General features: G+C 47.9%; 1 protein-coding gene across 1 annotated transcript in view; it reads right to left on the reverse strand.

Annotated features, from left to right (window-relative positions):
- Nucleotides 1-257: 257 nt before the first annotated feature.
- The window catches only part of ds (dachsous cadherin-related 1), a 516,000-nt gene continuing 491,131 nt past the window's right edge, over nucleotides 258-25,126 (reverse strand). The window contains exons 13-17 of the mRNA XM_033470688.2: nucleotides 19,046-19,991; nucleotides 18,300-18,585; nucleotides 9,665-9,961; nucleotides 4,264-4,720; nucleotides 258-3,751 (exon numbers count right to left, since the gene is read on the reverse strand). Of these exons, the coding sequence (XP_033326579.2) occupies nucleotides 1,423-3,751; nucleotides 4,264-4,720; nucleotides 9,665-9,961; nucleotides 18,300-18,585; nucleotides 19,046-19,991 (4,315 nt within the window). The 3' untranslated portion in view covers nucleotides 258-1,422. The remainder of the gene's footprint in view (nucleotides 3,752-4,263; nucleotides 4,721-9,664; nucleotides 9,962-18,299; nucleotides 18,586-19,045; nucleotides 19,992-25,126) is intronic.

Genomic DNA, 25,126 nt, shown 5'->3' on the forward strand with positions numbered 1-25,126 from the left:
TTTAATCAACGCGCGATCTTTCCCAGCGATTTTTGTCAGCTCTTCGCTGCAGAATTCTCCACTAAATATTCCTGTTGCTTCTCGATATCTTCGGTTCGACGGTTCACCTAATTCGTGCCTAAAAGAAGAAAGAATGATTCCGCAAGCTAATTTAATTTTGGCATTAACCATATGGCTTACTCACTAACGAGTTCCCCCTTAAATCTGCAAAAGAATAGGATTTTCGGGTCGGCAGGGGAGGTAATTAACACTAAGTCTCACAGTTTCCTAAAAAATTCATTTAAGGATCCGTCATCGCGCGGATCCTCGGCTCACAGGAGAGTCTTTGTACAAAGAGTTTCGTGTGTAGGTGAGTGTGTGCGTGTTCTTTTTATACAAAATATGACATATCTATTCCACTAGCGTTTATGCGTATGCAGCTCTGGCTGGCGTACCGTGCCGCCGTTACATCGAGATTCCACTCGGCGGGGGTACGCGACGTAAAAGAGGGAAGTTACATGAGGGAGAACAAAAGTTGAACAGAGTAGTCGCGTCCAGAGCCACGAATCGCGAAAGAATCAGTCCACTCGTGACGAAGCCGTCGGGACGCGACGCGACGCGGCGCGGCGCGGCGCTGTGCGCGGAGATAACGGGTCTAATTAAACAATCAACCAATTCATCTCGGTTACAAAGCGGGAAAACGGTCGCGTCTACTGCGAGGAGATCGCAAGTTGGCTGAACAGAAAGCTCCCCTCCCCTCCACTGTCTACGCCACTGTAGTCGCGCCCCCTGAAAACATTCGCTATCGTCGTTACGCGACGTTGCTACAAATACTTAAAGGGCCAAAGTCAACACCTCGGGGCCGACGTTGCCAGCTTAAATATCAAATACGAGCAACCTCTCCCCGTCGAACGAGGCGACCAACTGGTTATCTCTGCAGAGCAAACGCGACCGTTCCACGACGCGGTGAGCCGCTTTTGATTATAGGCGAGAAGTGGTGAACCCTTTCGAGCAATTCGAGTATTATTTACACGCCTCCTATTTACAAGGCTTTCCGAGTATTCTAGGCCGGCGTTCGGGCCGGCGATTAACAGTCGTATCGTACACAAGAGACGGGAGATAAGGACAAAATAGAACCGTAATATCAGCGTTACGACCGCCTCCTCCTTCTCCTTCGTCTCCTCCTCGCGCAGTACACCGCTCGGAATTATCTACAAAAGTGTGAAACATGAACGCGCGCACGGAGAAGGCGGACGCTCGGAGGGTGATCGTCGCACCTTGGGCGCCTTCGAGGCACGCCGCTCGAAGGTCAGTCAACTTACCGTCACTAATTTATACACGGCCGAAACGGCACAAACAGTTCAACGTTTCATCGCTCGCGGTAAGCATCGCGCGACCTAATACTAATACCTGACGGTGGGACACGACGTTCGCGAGGGTCACCTAGATCCTGAGCTCGGCGTCGGTCACGGGGATACCCCTATTGGCACTTTGACTGGACCTTTGGGTGGCCGGCGGCACCAAAGGACTGATGCTGGGACTCCTGGTGGCTAGAGGCGAGAGGGACGGCGAGAAGCTTGGGCTGAGAGCCGCGGAGGGGAACGTGGAGGCGTCGTGACTGATCGGGGACCTCGGTAGGATGCCTCTAGCCAGCGCAGGGGCCGCCAGTGACCTCGGGGCGACGGAGGTGAGCAGCGGCGGCGGCGGAGCTTTATGTACAGACTTAGTTTTCCCGCTGCTGCCCGAGTTCCCGCTCTGCACGCTGGCCGCGTCGTCCTTCAGCCTCGCGATCTCGCTGAACACGTGGGCCAGAGGCTGGTAATGAGGTCCCCAGTCGAGAAGATAGTCCCAGTTGTAGGACCCGGTGAGCTCCTCCTCGCTGTGCACGATGGAACTCAGCGATCCGTTCATAGACGGACCCCCGGGCACTTCCAGGCCCGACATAGGCCTCCCAGGCTCTCCGATCTTCCCATAAATAAGCGTCGCGATGTCGGCTTCCGTGGCAGCTTCGTCCTCGAACAGGTGCAGGCTGTTCAGAGGCAGCGCTTCCGGCGGCCTCCTCGGCGTCCCAGCTGGCGGATCGACGATGCCTAGCCTGGCCAAGTATTCTTGAGTATTGTGAACGGATAGGTCGCTCGCGGAGTCCCCGGTCTGCTGACCCTCGTTGATCATCCTGATTTCTTCGTCCTCGCCGTCGTCCTCCGCCGATCCTCGGCCGGATGAGCCGGATTGGTCGCTTCCCGACAGCTCCGAGGTGGCCTGCTGCTGCCCGGACTGTCCCGAGGTCCCGTACGGAGGGATCTCGTCGTACTTAGGCGGTGCGAACTGGCAGGACGCGGCGCCTCCGCCTCCATTTCCATTCCCAGCGCCGCCGTTCCCAGCGGCGCCCACTCCGGTCACGCTCCTGATAGGAATGGTGTCGAACGCGCTGGGGTCGACGTAACTGTTCGACGCAGTGGCGTTGCTCTCGCCGTTCAGGCCGGGCTTCGTTCCTGGCTTCTTGTGTCTCCTGTTTCTGAGGTGAAGGTACAAGAAGACGGCTCCGAAAGCTACCACCAGGAGCAGCAACGCTATCAGCAGGCCGAGGGCCCAGTCCGCCAGGCCCCCGCTCGCTGCCACGGCCATGTTCGAGCCCACGTCCGTCGGCGTAGCTAAAGCTGTGACGCCTCCGCCTTCGTTCGCGTCGATATCGTCCGCCAACGTGATCTCCACCACGGTCATGTTCGACAGAGAGAATTGTCTGCCGGAGCTGGCGCTGACCACCAGCCTGGAGGACTCCTCCACGTCCATGTCGATGTGCATCAACTTCTGCTTGACGATTAGCGCGCCCGTGGTGCGGTTCAGCTTGAAGTACGGGTGCTGCGAGGTCAGCTGGTAGACCACCCTGCCGTCCGGCCCTTTGTCGCGGTCCGTGGCAGTCACGTGGCCGATCACCGTCCCAGGAAGCACCTGGGCCCCGCTCTTGATGCCGAATCTGTACATCCTCTCGGTGAACTGCGGATAGAACTCGTCCTTCGACTCGATCTCAACTCTGACCCGGACTGCGGCGGTTCTGCCGCCTGCGTCCGTCGCCCGCAAGGTGAACGCGTAGCGATTACGGAGTTCGTAGTCGAACACGGCTCGTGTGGTCACTGTGCCCGATTTAGCGTCCACTGCGAACAGTTTCCAGCTGTCGTCGATGTCGGAGAAGCCGGTGGCTGCCGCGGACACGATGGAGTAGTTTAGCGAGCCGAAAATACCGCGGTCGAGGTCCGAGGCGCGGGCCGAGAACACTGTGGTGCCTATTGGCTCGTTCTCGCCGACGAACTCCAGGTATTCCGAGACTGGAAACTTGGGGGAGTTGTCGTTTACGTCCTCCAGTCGGATCCTCAGCCTTGCAAGGGCGCAGAGTGGCGAGATTGGGTCACTGTCGCACGCCATCACCACTAAGTTATAGATCTCCGGCTCTAAGTCGCAGTCCAGCGTCGCGTTCACTAACACAGACCCCGTCGTCCTCTCCACCTTGAACAATCCACCGTCGTTTCCCGACGTGATCTCGTAGACTAGGCTGGCTGCGGCGCTTCCCGCAAGGTCGTCGTCCTTCGCGCGGAGCGTTGCTATCGTCGTTCCTTGGGACGCGTTCTCCTTGATCGACACTTCGTGAAGCTCCTCGAAGAACCGAGGGTAGTTGTCGTTCACGTCCTCGACCGTGATGATCACCGTCACCGGCTCGTCGCCCATCAGGGAACCCGTCGTCATGTTCTCGATCTTCGAGCCTAGCCGCAAGATGTATCTGCAAGGTTCCGAATAGATTAGAAGGGTTCTGATAGGTTTGGGTTCGGTTCTTAACTGGGTACATTTGAACGCTTTCCTATGCGAAAAGAAATGTGCTCTTTGTGAATTATTTCCGAGGTATAGAAATTTCGATGGATTGTTGCTCTTGGACTGTTCGAATATCTGTATATTGGACCACGCTCAGGAATTTTTTCGTTCGGAAATGTTTATTCTTGAGAAAGTTATGAACGATTCAGTGCTGCGTCTGCCTTAATCAAGGTATCAGACCATGAACTGAAAGAACTTATGTAACTTCATCGAATGTGTATATTTTCCAATGAGAATATTTCTGAGAATGGTACAATGTACGCGCATTTGAACCCAGTATGTGAAATGTTTCAACAAAATTTCTGAGTCATGGAAATAATTTGCAAAGCCGCGCTTCCGATCTCGATCGACCCAGCAAAGTTTCTATCTAGAAACTCGAAGAACGCCCGTAGATTTGAGACGTTCCAACGAGTCCGTGCTCACCTGTCTTTCGTTTCTCTGTCGAGCACCTTGGAGAGTATCAACTTCCCCCTGGACACCTCGAACGTCCCGCTGTCGTCGCCGGCAACGATGCTGCCGTCCAACAGATCGACGTCGGACAGTCTCATCAACGTGGTTCCTCTCGTCGAATTTTCCTTCGCCGTGATCTTGTGCTTCTTTCCTGGCAGAATGCTCTTCAAGCCGCTGAGTCGCACCACGACGGAGCAGACCGACGACGCCGGTGGTTTGCCATAGTCTTCGGCTACAACGGCTAGCTCCACTTCGTTGGGGAGGGGTCTCGGTATAGCGGTGCGATTCACAGTCAGCACGCCGGTCACTGGATGCACCGAGAAGCCTTTGCTGGCTTTCAGCAGGTAGTAGCGGATGCGGCTGTTGTCCTCCGTGAAGTCGTCGTCGGTCGCGTTCACCGTCAGGATCTCCTGCAGGTCCCCTCGTCCTTCTGGAAATGGAGAGGACGATGTTGAGTCGAGAAGAAAGCGAAAACAAGTTTAAAACGACACCTGGGATTTTCGTACAAAACTAGCAGAGTTGGGCAGAAAGTAACCTGATCAATGACTGACTGATTATAACTTGTTAGTCGTCGTAATTGATCTAGAATAATCTGTAATAACTATGTTTGCTGGAGGATCTTTTTCAGTTATTATTCCTGAGAGAAACGACGAAAGGATAGGGCTCTTTGGGAGGCAGGTGCAATTTTCAGTTAGCCTTTCAAGGTGATCGAAAACCTCGCTAGCTAATTTTAAAAATGATGAATTTTGCGTTGGAAGCATCTTCTCTCAGCGCTTTCTTAAGAAAGCTCCTAAAAGGATTTTCTGGAGGATGCAATTCTGGATCAGCCTGTTCAGACGATCCTCCCTGACCATCATTTTAAGAAGGAATTTTCCAGCCGATCGGAAATTCCTCTCGTTTCCAGGTGCGAAACGACGAAGAGAGATTTTTTATAGCGCGCAGTCCTCGATCAGGCTGGGGGCCGTCCGTTGAATAGCAGAGACTAGAAGGGCAGCACCGGCCGTGGGTTCGAAGGTGCGAAATGGTCCGGAGAAGGGTCCGGTGCAAAGATCGAGGGATCACTGGCGCGAGGTCAAGTACCCTCTGCCTCTTTTCGCATGGTCGTCGGGAGAGCAGGAGGATCGTAGCCGCCACCAGCACCTCAAGTTCTTTCTTTTCTCGATAAAGGAGGAGGATAAGCCGTCCTGACATCGGGCTGAACGGAAGTATGAAATAATAACCAGTTGTATAAATCGCTGGCCGGGCTGGGCCGTAGCGGAGCAGAGCCGAGCCGAGCGGAGCCGAGTCGAGTCGAGTCGAGCCGTGGGGCCAGCCTCGGTACAAAAATCATTTCGATGCGTTTCAAATCGTCGGATAACTCGGCATTAATGTGCCAAGCCCCGTCCGAAACCGGGGAAGAAGGACGAGGACGGAGGATTCTGTGGAACGAAGACGGTTAAAGGGCGAGACGACCAGGAGGGCGGGTGAGGGGCAGGAGGGGTGGAGACGGTGAAATAAAACCGCGCGGACCAGCGCAGCCCTTTGGGGATGTCCGAGGTGAGGAGGCAGGAAGATCTCTCGCGGAGGGCAGGGAGGATCTTAACCGAGAAGCGACAGGTACTCTATAATTATTGCGAGGTGCGTATGACCGTGGAGTATGCGTGTTCGCGTCAGGGCGCCTTAGTGGGACGAATTCTTATTACCGGCAGCGAGAGGGTTCTCCTATCTCGTTCTCTCTCTCTCTCTCTCTCTCTCTCCCTCTCTCTCTCTCTCTCTCTCTCTCTCTCTCTCTACCTTCTCTTCATTAATCCCTGCGCCCGGCCAGCCGTGGTTCCCGGGACACCTTAATACGATTTTGATAATCATCGGATTAACTCGTCTTCCTTGTTCGTTGATCAACGAACAAACGATCCGCCCTTCCACGCCGAGAGGGAATAGAGCTCTGGGACCGAGTCTAAATTAAGGGCTCCCCGAGTTGCAACGTATCGAAGACACTTGCTCGACCATCCTCCATTGAATACGACACCGGAGCCGGCGTTCTCCGCCGCCCTTTTAACCCTGGCTCGTGCATGCCAGAGTGGGATCCATGCACATCCATCTTAGCAGGTCGCGAATACAGTGGAACAAGTTTCTAACGATTAATTTAAATGCTTGCTGACCACGGTGCAAAGAGGAAAGCTGGACTGACTTCGTCTCTGCTCCTGTGACCTTAACTCTTTCGGCGCCGAACAGTCGTTGTTGGCCACACTTGAGAAGATGTTACTTTCTTAATATTTCTAACGAATGAGGATTTCATTTCTTATTTATAATTGCTTGTCGAATTTGCCAATTATCAGGTTTTGCAGAATTGTGGTAATTTCTTCGTGACACTTTATCAAACTTTATTGAACTTTATCAAACTTTATTAAACTTTGTCAAACTTGACTAAAGCTTATGTCAAGATTATGTAAAGCTTATGTCGAAGTTATGCTCTATGAAACTTTCACTCGACCACTAAATCTTTAGTCATCCAACGATTATGTTAAAGTTATTTCAAGGTTATATCAAGGTTTTTTTAGCCATCCTACGGTTATGTTAAGGTTATTTCAAGGTTATATCAAGATTTTGTCAAGGTTATTTCAAGGTTATGCCAAGGTTATGTCAAGGTTATATCAAGGTTATATCAAGGTTATGTCAAGGTTATGTCAAGGTTATGTCAAGGTTATTTCAAGGTTATGCTGTATGAAACTTTTACTCGACAATTAAACCTTTAATCATCCTACGTTTATGTTATGATTATGTCAAGGCTATGTCAAGGTTATTTCAAGGCTATGCTCTATGAAACTTGCACTCGACCACTAAACGTTTAGTCGTCCTATGATTAAATAAATGTACCAATCACGTGACATTGTAATTTTTGTCCACTATCTACCAAACTTTCAGCGTCGCTCGTCATTTTGGGGCGCACCTAACCGATCCTTTCCACGCAGAGACACGCACACCCCGGCTTATAGATCAATTACATCCCGAAGTCGTATTTTCCTCGATCCCTGGCGCAAGATCGTCTCCCTTTTTGCCGGGGACCGGCCTCCCCCGGTTTTTTCGCGGTTCTAACAGAGGGACCGGTGAACCATGGAGAGAAAGAGAGAAGAGAAGAGGGAGATGCAAATTCGCGGGGCCCGTCGCCGTGGGAGCTCCCCCCTTTCCTCGGCTCTTTCCACGTCCTCCTCCTGCCAATCCAGCCGCCCCCGTCGCCCCGCCGCCGCCCACCCAAATGCACCATTAGGCGCGGGCCTATGTATTTTTAATAAGTTTCGAGAGTCTTCGAAGCCGGTGATCTCGGCCGGCGGTTGCCAGCGAAGGCGGCTTTTCGGCTGCCTGGCAAACGGTGTCCTCGCGTTTATTTATGTGCGAGGCGTTCGCAATTCTCCTCTCTCTCTCTCTTTCTCTGTCGACCCCTCCGTTCCGTTGCAACGAAACCTCTCTTTTCTCCTCTCTCTTCTCCTCTCTCTTTCTCTCTCTTCCTCTCTCGCTTTGACGTGTTTTCTCTCCTCTGGCCGAGTCGCATCTTTTCGCATGGTCCCCGTGTGTTGCTCCCTTCAGCGGGCCCAGCTAGCTTTTCATCGGCCCCCTCCCTCCCACGAGATCCCCCTCGCTATGTCATCCACCTTTCTTCTTCATCGTTCCACGGCGTTCGGGCTTCCTTCTTCAACCCCGAACACTCTTCTCCCTTTCTCTCATACTCTCCCTCTCACTCTCTCTTTCTCTTTCTTTCTCTCTTTCGCTGCGCCTCTCGTCGCCTCTCGTTCCCGCGCTTTATCTCCGCGCGGTGTCAATTCGAGTTTGGAACACGGCCAACAGGACAACACGTGCCTACTAAAAACCTGTTCTCGGACCCGCGTTTATTAATGGTCGTTCCCGAATCGAGGACCCGGGATCGGACCTGCTTCGCTATTTCTTCAGGAAACGATACGGCGGTTTTTGGTAATTGGAGAGGCTTTTGGGGCTTTCTAGGGAGACGAGGAGACGGCTTTCGGTGGTGATGGTGAGAGAACATGGTGTACGCAGTGGCAGGAGTTCTGTGAGGTGCATCGGGCAACTAGGGCGAGGATGCTTATGCAAATTGTCGAATGTAACAGCGAGAGATTCGCTAATTTGCTATAAATGCATTGGAATCTGCACACTAGTGATAACCGAGTGGAAATGAGTCCCATTTTAGATGTAGTCTCTTTGATAGAATTATAGTGAATTATAGTGAAAGAAGAGTCACATTGTAGATGTAGTCTCATTGATAGAATCACTGAATCATAGTGAAATAAGAGAGAGAGAGAGAGAGAGAGAGAGAGAGAGAGAGAGAGTCACATTTTAGATGTAGTCTCATTGAAGAAATCATAGTGAATTATAGTGAAATAAGTCACAATTTAGATGTGGTCTCATTGATAGAATCATAATGAATCATGGTGAAATAAGTCACAATTTAGATGTAGTCTCATTGATAGAGTCATAGTGAATCATAGTGAAATAAGTCATATTTCAGATGTAGTTTCATTGATATAATTCTCATTGTAAGAAGTAAAGTTATTGTTTATTAACACCTGTATTGTACACTGACAAAATTCATCAGTCAGATGATTTAGTGTCTTTTCAACATTTTATCATGTATAGATTACATTTTCAGACGTACAGTATGAATTTTCGAAAATGTAACTTGCACTACTATGATCCTAATCCACTTAATTGTGCAATTAGTGATCACTAGATCCTGGATTCTTATGCAATTTGCCATCTTGAGAGCTGATTTCAGGTGAATTGAAAAGCCGACAATATTAATATCAATATTAATAATATTGATAACATTTTTAGTCCAGTTCAATAATCAGATGGTTTCCAGTAAACTGAATTTATTCTTCAGCCTGATTTTTAATAAAAAATGTATAAAAATCGCCATTCGCACAAAAATAAAAAGATAATATAAACATTATGCAAAATATACTTGCACAATATATTTGAACTCCTTGTCGACTTTTCTATGATATTTCTGAGACCATCTCTGCATCATTTCAACGAAAACAATTTACCAAAAACTAATCAATCCGATGATGCTTCCAAAAACACCTCCAAACTAATTCTGCCATAATTAGACATCAAGTAAAAATCCTGCAAAATTCCATGCTTCTATTTCCCCGTGAAAATGCTGAAGATTTCGCCCACTTCTTTCGGAGACCATAGTCTTTTCACTTCACCTAATCCATCCAATTCGCTTCAACTAATCCAATCGATTTGCTGGCTCCGAGTGCCCGGACGACGCGCTTAAACGTCGCCGAGGAATTATGACAAAGTAAATGCCAAGCCCGAACGATTGAAAAAAGAAAAGAAAGAAGAACGTGTAAGATTCTTGCGACTATGCGTTACTAACCTGGAAGAGTGGCGATGTACGCCGACTGCTGCAGCTTGGGCGCGTTATCGTTCAGATCCGTGACGCGGACTATCAAATCCGTGACTGCCTCGTGCATTCCATCGCTGGCAATCACCTGGAGGCTGTACTCCGACCGCGTTTCAGCGTCCAGACGTCTGCGGAGAACGACCTTGCCTCCGTAACGATCGATGCTGAAAGGGCCCGGGTTGGTCACGTTCCCGAATCGATAGGTCAGCGCCGGGGAACTGTCAACGTCGTTCGCCGTGATGGTCGTCAGCAGCGTGCCCACTTGGGTACCTGCAATCAAATTGATCCTTCGGATACCGACAACTGACAACTGACAACTGATCCCGCGAGCAATTGTCCAGTAAGAATCCAGCAACAAAATTATCGTCCTAGCAGCTAACGAATAACGCTTTGATCTACGACGGATAAAATTTAGAGTTGCGAACCATTGCGTTCGTTGAGCCAATTTCGGCCACTTCAGCGTTGCCGGGAAAATCCTAGGACCTTCTATATAATCGTGATCCTGCGATAACAACGCGCGGATATTGCGATCAAGAAAAACCAGAGAAAGCTGCTACACAGATTAACCGAAACGATTAAAACAAGAAGCAATTATTCTCGAAACGATCATGACAGGAACGCAAATAATTAAGACAAAAGCAATTATTCTCATTTTCTGGGAAACAAATCCTGGCATCCTTGGCTAGAATAGCTCCACGGATCGCAGCGTTGCAACGAAGATCATTGTCTTTATTGTCTACGCTTTATGTTCACTTTTGTCGAAAGCCACGCCAGTAAAGCTCCATTACGGTTACGTTAATTATGATTAACCGGCCTATTAAACTTAGCACAACTCGTGTTTTCCACAATATCCTCGGCCAGTGGCCGCAATGTTACGATAGAGGAGAAAGAATTCGCGTCGATTCCGACGTATCTGATGCTTCCGAGTGCTCGGACTCGGAATCTCGACGCGCAGCACGAAGATCGTCGGATCGGTAGCGGATCGCACGAACAGTTTAACTGGGACATCGAGCGCTTTATCGTCGCACAATGCCAGACACCGTTGTTACTGATGGATGGGGTCGTTACATGGGCCCGGTCCTTCTGCGGTTTCGTTTTCTGGCCCGACGGAGCAGCCACTTTGTCACCGGCGGACGATCGGCCGCGATACAGACCTTCCGCGAACTTAAAGACACTCGGTGGGAGTCGCGTTTAAAATGCATTGAATCCGCACTATCGGCCCGTTCTATCGCTCTGCTGCTACGAAGAGGGCCCCGAGGAGAGAGCCGTTTGCTCTGGATGGCGACTCGTGCCCGAGAATTGCAAGAAGTTTCGGATAAATCGGGATTTTCGGTCGCTGCGAACGTCGATCATTGAGAATTTCAGTCGTCGAGAAATTCGGTCATTGGGAAATTCGGTCGTCGGGAATTGCGGTCACCGGGAATTTTCGTGGTAGGGAAATTCGGTCATCGGGAATTTCAGTCGTCGAGAAATTCGGTCATCGGGAATTTCGGTCGTTGGGAAATTCGGTCACCGGTAATCTTCGCGGTCGGGAATTTCGGTCATCGGGAAATTCGGTTTCCGGGAATTTTGGTCACCGATAATTTTCGTGATCGCGAATTTCGGTCATTGGGAATTTAGGTCGTCGGGAAATTCGGTCATTAGGAATTTTGGTCGTCGGGAAATTCGGTCATCGGAAATTTTGGTCATCGGGAAATTCGGTCCTCGGGTAATTCGATCGTCGGAAAATTCCGTCATCGGGAATTTTGGTCTCGCGATCGAGAATTTCAGTCGTCAGGAAATTCAGTCACCGGGAAATTCGGTCGTCGGGAATTTCGGCCACCAGTAATTTTCGCGGTTCGGAATTTCGGTCGTCGGAAAATTCGGTCATCGAGAATTTCGGTCATCGGGAGATTCGGCCGTCGGGAAATTCGGTCATCGGGAAATTCGATCGTCGGAAAATTCGGTCATCCGGTAATTTTCGTGATCGGTAATTTCGGTTACCGGTAATCTCCGCGATCGGGAATTTCGCTGATCGGTAATCGGAGATCTTAGGCCAGCGATCGCTAAGGTCCTCCCGAATGAAGATCGCAGTGCTCGGTCGTTTGATACGCCGCGAACAGGCGCAACACCTGCGCCAATAAAAGAATTATTTCGAAGAGCGAGAGCCACGGAGCGGCGCGTTTGGACGGCTCCGGGGACTAGCTGGCACGCGGCTACGTCCGCTCGTAAATTTCACGGGCGATCGTTAAAGTCGTGTAAATCGGTTTCGAGACCGGTCGCGTCCCTGAGCGAATACGTGGCCGGCCCACTCTTGCGCTTCTCCGGTTCCGGTAGTGTTCCTCGGGCCTCGGAAGCAAAGGCGACCTGTACAACGATCTCTCTATTACTGCAAGGCTTCCTCCTCGGTGTCCTTCCGAGAGCTGCAGACCTTGCACCTCGAATCTCTATCGCTGCACGAATTCTTAACACGGTGCTGCAAATCTCTTCACGAATGCGTCAATACTTTCACGATGTATTTCAGTGTTTTCTAATCTTTTTGGGACCATTTTTTGCACGATGTTTGGACAAGTTTGAACCGTTTCCACGGTGAACCGGAGTCCCCCGCGTCCAGACCACGTCGCAGTAAATTGCAGATCTCGCACGTGCGAGTCGCTGGCGTCGGATACTGGCAGCTCGCGGTCGTTTGACCGTGTATGACCGCGTTTGAGGCGCCGATCGCAGCCTTCCTCGCGGCAACAGTCTGCGTTCCCCCGCGAAATAATCAATTCTCGCAGTTCCCTCGGTCTCCGCGAGTTCCGCCGAGTTAATTCTGATTACCGGGGGTCCTACGCGTTCGCGTAACCGGGCGAGCCGGCGCACGGTGCCGCGATATATCGTCGGCGCGGTGCTCCATGTACGGAAAATCCTCTCGTCGGTGGTCTACCATTGTTTCGATTTCTCGTGTCAGTGCCACTTTCGGAACCGATCGGATCGATGCTGTCGATTAAATCCTCCTCACGAGCCCCGCGCGGCCGCGTGCGTGCACGCGTGCGTGTGGACGTGCGACGCGGTTATGCGCACACGCCGCCGCGCCGCGCGGCGAGCAGCCCCTTCAGGAACAAAGGCGTGTGGGGCTATCAAACATCGGCAAAACCGCGCCTTCTCGTTTTAGGTCGAACGATAATTATATACGCCGCGTCCGTCCGGATAATTAAAAACAATTACTGTGCGCTTCGCTAAAATACGACCGGTCGCGGATCCTCCGGATCGTTTTTTTACTGGCGCGCCGCGCGGCTCCGCCGAGTAATGAAGTATTCGATCGAACCGGGGGAAGATCGACGATACTATTTGCCATTCAATCTCTCGGGGACGGTCCGTGGGACATACTCGATCATTCCGGGATACGCTTGGACGCTGACGCGGCCGTTGCGCCGACGATTTCGTGCGCATCGTGCGGCCAAAGCGGCCGAGCGAAGCGTTGAACAGCGGAATGAGGACAGTTTCTCTGCTAATCGATGCAGTTACTTTTTAGTACAAACGATCCGTGTACTATTGATCAAATTCGCGTTCGATTCGTTGCCGATACAAGCAGTGTTATCGACACTTCATTTGTCGAAATTGCGCCTTCACAGCGACTTAATGCGAGCATGTGGTCACCGTTCGCTCGTCGTCGTCACCGCGATTCGTGCGATATATCGATCAGCGACCACCGTTCTAACAATCGTGGGTCCTCCTAAAATCTGTTTCAAGCCTGTTCGCTCGATCGCGTCCCGCGGACGATTGTCAAAACGCGATACGGTGGCAAGCAGCGTGGCTGGCGGCGCGGCAAGCAGGTGCCTGAAAAGGCAGCCGCCGCGCTTCTGGAGCCACGGGGTATTAAATAAATTCTATCGAGCCGCGAATCGCGAATAGAAGTGGTAGCAGTCTCGTTTGCGCCGGGCTGAAGTTTTATGGTGATACAAATTAGATAGCGATCTCGAGTTACTCGGTTGGCGCGCGAGTACGCGGCCTTTCGTGTTGGACGTTCTTAGAACTTCGCAGCAAGAAGCTGAGAAGCCGGGGAGAGAGCGCGCGGTGAAAGAGGACGACGAACGGGGAGAGAAAGGGTGGGAAAGGGAGACGGAGAGAGCGAGAGAGGGAAAAGATGGGGGGAGGTGAGAGAGGAAAGAGACGCAGAAAAGTAGAAAGGCACAGAGAAAGAGAGAGCGAGAGAGAGAGAGAAGTGGAGATAAAGGAAGAGAGAAGAAGAGGGAAGCGAAGGGGACCACGAAAAGGAGAACGGACGAATCGAACGAAAAACGCGGCAAGACGAGAAGGACAATGAGACTCTGTCGCCGCGATGTAAATTAAATGAAGCCGCGGTTCGGCTCGCGGCGATCGGAGACAGTCGGCGCAAAACGCGTAAAAAGGCCGGGTCGACAGTGCTTCGTATCGCGGGGAATCCCGACCAATTACCTGTCCTTGCACCTTCCTATTCTCTTTTATCTTCCGCTACGAGCACGATAATCCCCGCTTCGGCCGAAGTAATTAACACCGGCCATTTCTCTCGACGATTTATAAAACTTGATTCAGCAGAGGAGAAAAAAAAAGAAGGAAAAAGAAAAGGTCCGCTACTCCTCTTTCGCAGGAAATCGAATTTCAATATTTTTGTCGTGCGTATCGGCCAAATAAAGCCTTCTCGGACATGTCCGATCACGATTATCCCTATCTACCGATCGCGAAAGTATAATTTATAGCGCGATTATTGGACCATGAAACATTTTATAAAGATTATGAGATTATGAAGCATTTTTTTAACGAGAACACGGCATTGAATATGGGTCGGCATCATCGCCGATCGTTATTGTCCATTTCCACTGGTTGCGTAGATTACGCGGGTCCCAGTTTGAATTACCGGCGACCGATCCGAGAAAATGAGGCCTCGACATTCTTGACAATTTTTGGCTTTCGATAGAGATTTTAATGCCGCGCGTCCCGACTATGATTGTATGTTTCTATTAGCGGTATACGTTAAGCGTTCTAAGTTAGAATTAGCAAAAACTGCTGGAAGGAAATGAACTTACAGCGCATGCCTGTGAATTCTTTATATCAAAAAGAGATGTTACGCCGCGCGGCCGGCCATGATTGTCCGTTTTTACTGCTGATAGAGAATACCATTTACAGTAAACTAACTGCCCGCCGTTCCAAGAAAATGGCCTCTAGACATTATTGCCAATTATTCGCATCGAATAGAAATTCGCGAGTGACACGTACATCCTAATTATTAACAATCGTATCTCGCGAACGTCGCCGTTTATTAAAACAACTGGAAAAATTATTGATCCGCGATCCTGCGCAACGGACCACGTCGACAATGTCGTCCGACCTGTGGCTGTCCATTTCCACTTCTACCAAGCCCATGTATGTATCGGAAATTCTCCCAAATCGTCTTTCAGCTTAGATTAAAAAATGGACAATTTAAGAAGAGCAGATACGATTCTTCGATCCTCGCGGATCGTTTTTATAGACGTCGATTATTAACGATTATAGAATATATCAAACGGGTATAAATAGCTAATAACTATAAAATATATAATACGAGAATAAATGTACAAAAATCTATAAAAAGGAGCCGCGAGGCTCGAAAAATCGCGATTTGGTGGATCTGTCGGTTTCAATTCCGATCACCGAACATGGAAATCGGAATTTAACATGATCTGGGAGAAATTGCTGTATCTCGAATCCGAAAGGTCCTACAAAAAATTCTTGCCGAACATTTCCGACGCGGTTTTTCCCATAGAAGCGCTCGCTGTCGAAGCGTCTCGCGATCGATTTAACCCATTGACTGCCACGCAAATTTAGCGCGTCTTGATCTGGGTGCCACGGTTGTATTTTAAAGAAAACACGAAGTTTTACAAAATATAATAATATTTACAGTATTTTTTTAATTGATAATCAATATGTTCTCTATACTATATACATCTTTCATTCATCCTTTCTAATAGTTCCTAACTCAAATAGCCATTTATAGCCAATCTAAACTTGCAGCACCCACTACGAGATATCTCGTAGCTGGCAGTTTTGGTACAGACGCTCACTACGAGATATCTCGTAGTTGGCAGTCAATGGATTAACCCGATCGCTTTCTCTAATCCTCGGCGCAGTCGCGTGGATCTATGGATTGCATCGCGTAAAGTATGAATTCACGCGGGGACGAAGTTCGGAGGGAGGAGACGGTAGCAGCTGTAGGCCGGCGCTCGCGCGTCAAACTGCCGGCCACCTTCGCTAGGTGCCGTTCCATTGAATCGTATCTGTCAATGGGGAACAATATGAGAAGCCGAGAAGGACAAAGCCACCGGCCGTTACACGGGAGTGCGAGAGACGACGACGGCCGCCGCGCGGTCGTTCGCAGCCTCGCCTAAGTTATGCAGATTGTTCGGAACAGTTGGACTTTAATGCCGACATAAATCCTTTGCCACTTAACTTTATACTTCGAGAGTAGTATGCACTCCTACCTCCGGCGGCCGCGTCCTTCTCCCTACTCCTGCCGGCCCTCCCGGCCTGACTTTCGCCCTTTTCTCGCGGCTCCCCTTTCGACCTTCCTTTTCGGCCCGCTCTTCCCTCGGCCGCTCCTTCGCTCGCTCCTAACGGATCATCGTGCTTCACTTTGCCACGCAGAAACGTCTCTTTCGCCGGCTCGCGTGGGCGACCTTCCGACAAATTTATCTACCCGCGCCAGCGTCTAGATTTTCGAGGCGAAACTCGACACCCGAGCGATCCTGCTACTCGATCTAGCGATCTCTTCGCTCGCCTAGCAAACGCGATCTTTCGGAATTTTTTCGCGGAAACGTGCCGAGCCTGATGCTGGCCAGATCTTTCGAGCTCGAGGAATGCGTTCAAACTTTTTGTGATAAGTTCGAAGATCATCGAAATGTTGCAGATGAATCTGGGTAAACATATTTCAGCTGAGAAATATAGATGTTCGCTGTTTCTCTCTCAGCTCTGTTGTGCTTCTTCCGTTCGAGATGGCAATTTGTTAGCGTATCGAACGAAATACAATTAATTTTGCAAATATAGAATTACTATTTAAAATATATATATATATATATATATATATATATATATATATATATATATATGCCGATATGAATTCGAAATATTCAATTGAAATAAATATCTCGGGGAATGTTCGGGCGGATATGCGCGCGAAGGCCTTCGAGCATAAGACAACGTAAGAGCCGATCGATTTTTCTGACCGGTCGGGCTAGAAATACGTCCGTAACCTCTGCCTTCCAATCAGACGCAGTCAATTGGATTAAAGAACGAGGTCATTCGGTGATCGAACGGCTGATTGGAATTGACACGGACCGATGAAATACAAGGAGGCGTACAACGCAATCGCATCGGCTCGTAACCTGTTCGTGCAACCATTCCGAATAGTACTCGGCTCATAATCGCCGGTTAGCCTTCATTTCCGCCGTGCCTTCGGATGAATAAACGCTATAATTGGACTATACGACCGTTGCAATTATCTCCGCCGTTTAATTTCTAAGGCACGTAGGTCGTGCCGCTTAAGTATCGCTTTCGCTCTTGCATCCCGCTGAAAATATATCTGCGGATCGTTGCCTATCGGAGTCTATCGATCCCATTCGAGCGAGCGAGCGATCGCGCGGCGAAAAATCCTCGCGGCCAGAAAATCGCAACGGAAACGGGCTGCCGCTGGCGATATTTTAAACCGTCCTGGCTCGCGTTACATCGATATTAATCGTATGCAAGTGTTAAATCCGCCATCTGGTTAAGTGCATTTTTATCGTCAATTACGAATGCCTTTATATTAGTATATTGGAGATATATCGATTTCATTGTCTAATTAAATTCAAACTAATAGATGCTACTTTGAACGAGGTCCGGGGCTTTGTTAGATTTTCAGAGAACTGATGAATCGGAATTGATCGCAACTGTTCGATTTCTTGTAGATTCTACCGATGAATTCGTTAAGCGATTTATTAATGAACGAAATTGCTGTTCGATTTCTTGTCAAATCTACCAATGAATTTTATTTAGCAATTTATTAATGAAAATTGCTGTTCGATTTCTTGTCAATTCTACCAATGAATTCAATTTATTAATGAACGAAATTACTGTTCGATTTCTTGTCAATTCTACCAATGAATTTATTCAGCAATTTATTAATAAAGGAAATTGCTGATCGATTTCTGGTCAATTCTACCAATGAATTCAATTCATTAATGAACGAAATTACTGTTCGATTTCTTGTCAATTCTACCAATGAATTTATTCAGCAATTTATTAATAAACGAAATTGCTGATCGATTTCTGGTCAATTCTACCAATGAATTTATTCAACAATTTATTAATAAAGGAAATTGCTGATCGATTTCTGGTCAATTCTACCAATGAATTTATTCAACAATTTATTAATAAACGAAATTGCTGATCGATTTCTTGTCAATTCTACCAATGAATTAATTCAGCTATATATTAATGCACGAAATTACTATTCGATTTCCTGTAAATTCCGCCAACGAATTCGTTAATCACTTTATTAACGAACGAAATTGCTCCAAGATCTCTTGCAAACTCTATCAACGAATTATAACGTGTCTAATAACTGACTCTAAAATCGCGAATTATGATTGCTACTTACCTTCAGAGACAGAAATGATGCTATGCTCCGGGAAAGTCGGCTGATTGTCGTTGATATCGATCACTCGAACGCTGAGTGCGGCGGTGCCGGTTAGCTGGGGATTTCCTTGATCCGTGGCGATGATCGTCAGACGATACTTCTCGCGGATCTCTCGATCGAGGACGATGTTCGTGCGCACTACACCGCTGTACGGCGGACTGATAGTGAACGCATTATCAGGATTGCCGTCTACGATATGGTACAGGATCCTGCTGTTCATTCCTTGATCGGCGTCGCTGGCCGAGAGCTGTTGCCACAAAAAGCGGTCGTTTTAACGACGTCGACACTTTCGTAAAGTGTCGACAAAAGTTTCATAAAATTAAAGCGCACTAGAACCCCGATTATCCGGCACTTCGATGCCAGAATCGTCCGCATTTTAAGTGCCATTTGCTTGTAATCTGTTCGATCTAAGGAGGATCATGTACAAAACGATTTATCGCAGAAATCAGCGAAGATGGCATCTCTGGCACTTCAACTAAGTGTCTGTTCTATTATCTGAACATTTACGGCGCCCTGCTTAGACCGGATGATCGAGGCTCCGCCGTGTTTTATTCGATGAAATTAAGCACGGCAAAGTTATGCGCCTTTTATGACTTTCTCAACACCCTTACCTTCTGCGAATCTTAATAGAATCAAGAAATTATAATGCATCAGCGTAACAGTGATATTTCAGAAATGCTCTGACATGTTCGTAAGCATTGTCTTACCTTGACAACGAAGTCCCCCTTGACGTTCCCCTCGAGAACAGTGGCGGAATACTGAGTCTGCGTGAAGACAGGCGGATTGTCGTTGACGTCCGACACCCTGACGACCAGCTGAACGTAAGCCTCGAGCGGATCCGAGCCGATGGTCCTGGCTACGACGGTCAGCACGTGTTTCGAGCTCTCCCTAGGCTCCTCCTTGGACAGCTGTCCTTCCAAGGACCTGCCCCAAGCGTTGGTCCTTCCCTCGTCGATCTGTCCGTCGGCGGGTCTGACCCTCATATCGGTCCACAATTCGGCGTCCAATCTCGCGGGGTCGTTCACGCGAACCAGCCCGGTGTCCTCGTCGATGGCGAAGGTCCCGAAGTCGTTGCCGGACCCCAGCGAATAGGACACGTGCTGTCGCCTGCCGTCGGACCTGACTGCGGTGACCTGCACCACTTCCGTGCCAGCCGCGGAGTTCTCCAGGATCACCACCTCGTAGGACTCGTTCTGGAACTTGAGGGCGGGCAGCAGGTCGGCTAAGTTCCCGACCTGCAGCTCTATCAGGCCCCGAGCGCTTCTGGGAGGGTTCCCTCTGTCCCTCGCCAGCACCTCGAGGTGATACGTCTTCCCGTTGTCCTGGGACAAGGACAGAGCCGCCGTGACCGCGCCGGTGGTAGGGTGGATCCTGAACTTCGGCTTCTCCTGCTCGTGGAAGAACGAGTACACGATCTCCCCGTTCAATCCCTCGTCCGCGTCGGTGGCCACCACTCTCAGGATGTTCTTCTCCGGCTGGGTTCCGATCGACACTCGGGCGCGGAACGGGTACTCCGCGAAAACCGGGGCGTTGTCGTTCACGTCGCTTACGCGAATCTCCACCGGGATCGAGGTGCTCTTCGCGTCGTACTTCCCGCTGTCCGTCGCTATCACCACGAAGCTGTAGGTGCTTTGACGCTCGCGGTCCAGGGGCCTGCGAGCAGATAACAGTTGTCACTCATTTTGGCGTTGCTTTTAGGTTTCATTTTATCGTGATTTTAATTACTATTTATTATATTTTTTTTATTATTGTAATTGGTATAATAATCGCGACATTAGTTTATAATGTGCGTCGCACAATGTACAGTAAATTTTTCCTAATTTTTTCTCAGCTTGGGAGCAGAAATGGAGAATTTGGGCCTCGTGGTTCCAACAATCGTATCTCCCCTTCCATAATTGTCCATTTTTGTGTATAATTTGAGGGACAATTAGGGAGAATTTGCTGTATTAATTTATAACGTATTTCATAACGATTATACTATTATACGATTATGCTATATTATATACATTTATAATGCATATTGTTTTATAACAATGTATGCTGTCATATCGATTTGTAACATGTATTGTTTTATAACTAAACTGCGGATACTTGTCCGGCTTTTTGCTCATTATCAGACGACAGTGTTTGACATCAGTATTTTAATATTTTCACGGTTTCTTATTCTGTCTATTCATTTTGACCGTGAATGCATAAAATCCGCTGTTTATTTATAACAATCACGAGACTGGATTCGGTCAAACTTTCGCACGACTTCCGTCGCAATCTATAAAGAAGGTTATTGAAACAGGTTATCGGTACGAGGCCTCGCATAAAAATGATTAAAGAGACGTCGAACAAAAATGATTGCAACGAAACTACTATAATAAAACTATTTAAAAATGCTCGGAACACAGCGAAACAATTTCGTCTTCGAAACAATTTATTCTCGGGATCGAATAAAATTCCAATGAATAAAATCCAAAACGAATGTAAAGACGATCGCGACTTAATTCGAGCGCGCTAAACAGGCCAAACTCTGCACACTCGAGATAATTCGAGCGGCATTGTATTTTATGCTGCTATAATTTTCCACACTCGAATATAATCGAGAATTGAAAATAACAATGTGAAAGCAAAGAAAAAAAATCGTTTTTATGATATTTATCATTTACATGGGATTGTAAGCTATAACACTTATTTATTCAAGAATGAAAAATATAGCCTTTTTCCATGGAACGAAAGCGCAGTATATCAAAATTCTCCACCAAAAAATTGATTTTTTTTGGCCGGTTCTTTTTCCAAAAAACTGTGCGTTAAGGGGTTAATAATTGTTCTTCGTCTGTTAAAATTCTCTCTGACTGTGCCGAAGTGATCGCAACAAGAGCACAGAATTTCTCGGCGCAATATCGGCGATCTTGCGTTCGAATAAAATCCCCCCAACGGTGTAAACGATTTAGTTGACAATTCACGACTCGGCACGCGGAATCTAAGAATTGTTCTCCGAACCGGTGGCTTTCAAGGGGTTCCGACATCTGTCATGCTCGACTCGAGGAGCGATTGTTGAATCCGCTCCCGGATTCGAGGGTAAGGTGGCGGCGTCGGCGGCCAGCTTGTTTGTGTGACGGAAGCTATAATCGCGCACGGCGATCTTGTGTAATCCACGTCCGCCATTACCATAACTCTGCGGATCCACGGTGGCGGCTTGCCGACCGCCGCGCGGCGGTCGTTCCGTGCCTTAAATCGCACGAAAGCCTGGCCGGATTTTCGCCTGCCGCCGACCGAGCGAATTTAACGTCCGCGTCCTCGTGAGCTATGCTCCAACGGCGATCGCTGTATCGAGAGCCGCGGCGATTCCATCGTTTCTAAACGCCGACTGTTTCGGATTTCGCGGCCGATTCGATGCGATCCGAGCTTAGAATGTACCCGCGCGTCGCGCGACCGAATTTATTTCCAATTGGAAGCACCGCCTTCAGAAATGCGAGCGAAATTTCGCAACGTTATTATAGTCCATGGAAATTTAATTAATTTAACCCTTTGCCATAGTTTGACGTGTACGACACGTGATGGAGATATCTAGTAAAATAACATGTTAAATATGAATGCTATTCCGTTCTTTTTAGTCTGAATAAAATACCCTCGTTATCAATATTTAAACATTTCAGTAAATATAGACATGAACACAAATTATCTTTTCTCTTCTTAGAAATTATTACAATCGAACAATTTTCACTCATTAAAAGTATAAAGAAAATGATACGGCAAGGGGTTAAAAAATTGCTGCTGTCTTATTTCTCCTTTATATTTTACCACTGCATAAAGTCATTCTAAAGCTCTGTATTTGACTTCCCGTTGATATTAAATAAATAAATAAATAAACAGCGAGTGAAAAGAGACCGCAGTTTTTCGCAATCGAACGTAATTAAAATATCGAGAAAAAAGGAACGAGTATATGCAATAAATATGATAACAAGTATGACAAAATTAAGCGAGTCAGATGCAATGAAAATGTGAGAACGTCGCGCTTATCTTTTCAATGCACGTTGTATCGAATTTTCGGCAACGTTTGAAGCAGTCGCGGCCGTCGAATCCAGCAAATATTAACCCTTTTGCTCCGATGGGCGTATATATACGCCCTCGAAGAATTACCATTCATGTACGAAGAGCGTGTATATACGCTCTGGAAAAGTGGGCGCGCGGGTACGAAGAGCGTATATATACGTTCATACCATATATATATACTTTTATTTCATACTTTACGTGAGATACTTTTGTTAATCGAGTATCTGGCAACGCTGCATGCCTTAAACAATTGACTATCATGAAATATAACACTATTGACAAGACGATATTGTGTTTTATTCTAACGATACACAGTTTCAGTCTTCTTTAGAACATTGCCAGCGACGGATATATATACCAGCAATTTATAATAATAGTGATTAAAGGTTTACACGAATTTATAATTCTAAAATAATTTTGTTGGCTTAATTTTAGTAATTCACGGGTAAATACTCAATTTCTGCCTTTGTGATAATACGTTGAGTTTTAAAGTATTTAATTTTTTTAGACCCATTCTGCAAATCATGGGGAAAACACAATTTAGGAGAATATATCTTTCACGAGTGATAGTGAAAATACTGAAAGTGAAAATACCGATACTGAAAGCGTTTGCCATGCAAGACAAACAATAACGTGCTCGAGATCACAAAAATCTGAATATATTTGGACTACGGAAAACTTGGAACCGGAAATACATTCCGTACTTCAGTGCCAACTACTCAATAATACGCTCCGTTCACAGCGATCACATTTTGACGCAAGCGCTCCGTAGCGAAATGGTTAAAACGAACACCGCCGAGAAAGTTCGTTTTTAGGCACGATGTTTCCAGGATTCGGGAGGCAACACCTTGTGCCCGAGGTCTCTATCGAGGCGACATCTAATCGGATTATGCTATCGGTCGCGTATTTTTCGCGGTTACCCGCGGCATGAATGCGTAATTTGTTCCCATTGAACGGCGGCCGTTTAAACCGGTATAACATTCAATTGCCGTGGAATTTTTGCGAGCGCGGACGCCGGCCAGATATACCGGCGATAACCGGGTCGGGCGGGTGTAATTTATCGAATCGGCAAACTTTGTCTTTATTAGCAGCTTCGAGGAGTCACGCGAGGCCCCGGCGAATTCGCGGCCGGCCGATAAGCACCGGCGGGGCCCCCTCGATAATGGGTTTCGCGCGTACGTACGTACGTGCACGTAATAACCTTTAACGAGCGTGGAATAATAATCGAGCGCCGGTAGCGCGCGCGCAACATCGACGCGGTTATTTACGATTTAACCGAGTCAGCCTGACCGCGCGACTCCGGCCTGCTGTCGTGCGATTAAACGAGCAGCGCCGCCGCCGCGCACCCGCTTCCTCGGCCTGCATCGCTTTCTGCATCAACCGTAGCACATTTTCATTTGGCACAGCACGAATCCGAGGATCGTATTCCGCGAGCCCCGCGAGCCGCCCATTGCAAATCATTGTTTCTGTCAGGCGAGAAGAGTCTAGGCTGCCGCGAATAGGCCGAGATCCGAGGGTCGTCGCGCGAAACCGGTGCGAAATCGTCCGAGGCATGCGCAAGTTCGTTCAGCTATAAACGCACCGAGGCAGAAGTATCATACGGGGTGTCCAAAAATTGTCTCGTAATCCGGAAATGGCGGGTTCCTCGGATCATTTGAAGCAGCTTGTTCCTTTACAAAAATTTTCTGCGAGGCACCGTTAACGAGTTATTAACGAAAAACAGTGACCAATAAGAATCGAGCGCACGAAGCCCAGTTCCGCTTATTGGCTCGGTCGTCTCGCGCCAGCTGAGCTCGCTTCTCATTGGTCACTGTTTTTCGTTAATAACTCGTTGACGGTGCCTCGGAGAAAATTTTTGTAAAGGAAGAAGTTGCTTCAAATGACCTGAGGAACCCGCCACTTTCGGATTGTGAGACATTTTTGGGACATCCTGTAGAACGCTTATCGTTGCAAGAAGTAGCCATAGTTCCTTTCAATCTGGGTCTGTTTCTTTCGTGACGTTTTTTAATGCCACATTAACGACCGCGAATGGCTCCCTCGGTGCAACTAGTTCACCATGAACGCACGAGAATTAAAGGGATCTAAAACGATGTATGTTTATAACAACTGGTGTATTTACAGACGGGTATATTTATATTCTTTTTAATCCAGAGCTCTTTCTTTACCATCGCTTTTTAATGTCACTTTAATGGCTCGGAGTGGCATCTTTGATGCAACTAGTTCACGACGAACCTGTGAACGTTAATAGGATCTAGAAGGAAGGATGTTTCTAAGAGTCGTGTGTGTGTGTGTGTGTGTTTGTGTGCGCAGAATTAGAATTGAATTAGTCGGGGAATCATAATTACAGAATAATTCAATCGCATTGCAATACGCAATGCAGATCTCCATTCGGTTAAATTACAATGTAACTTGTAATTCGGATCTCCGGTCAAATTACATGTTACCGTGTAACTTGTAGTTGCAGTTGGAGTACAATTACGAAATGCTAAATGATTAGATTAATTAATCACGATGCGATAAATCATAATTTAAATAGCTAATAACAGAGAGAAAAATGCGCGCGGACGAAACAAAGAATGAGAATGCGAAAGAGAAACATAAAAATGTATCGTATGTATATTACACTCGTGATTAAAACAATTAGCAATCGAATTAACTGGAGCATATGAATTATGTTGATGGATTAAAACGTAGTTGAATGAATTACTATGCAAATGGAGTTGAATCGCGAAATTGAATTAAATGGC

Source organism: Megalopta genalis, chromosome 2 (assembly GCF_051020955.1).
Source record: "Megalopta genalis isolate 19385.01 chromosome 2, iyMegGena1_principal, whole genome shotgun sequence".
In the NCBI taxonomy this organism is placed as follows: Eukaryota; Metazoa; Arthropoda; class Insecta; order Hymenoptera; family Halictidae; genus Megalopta; species Megalopta genalis.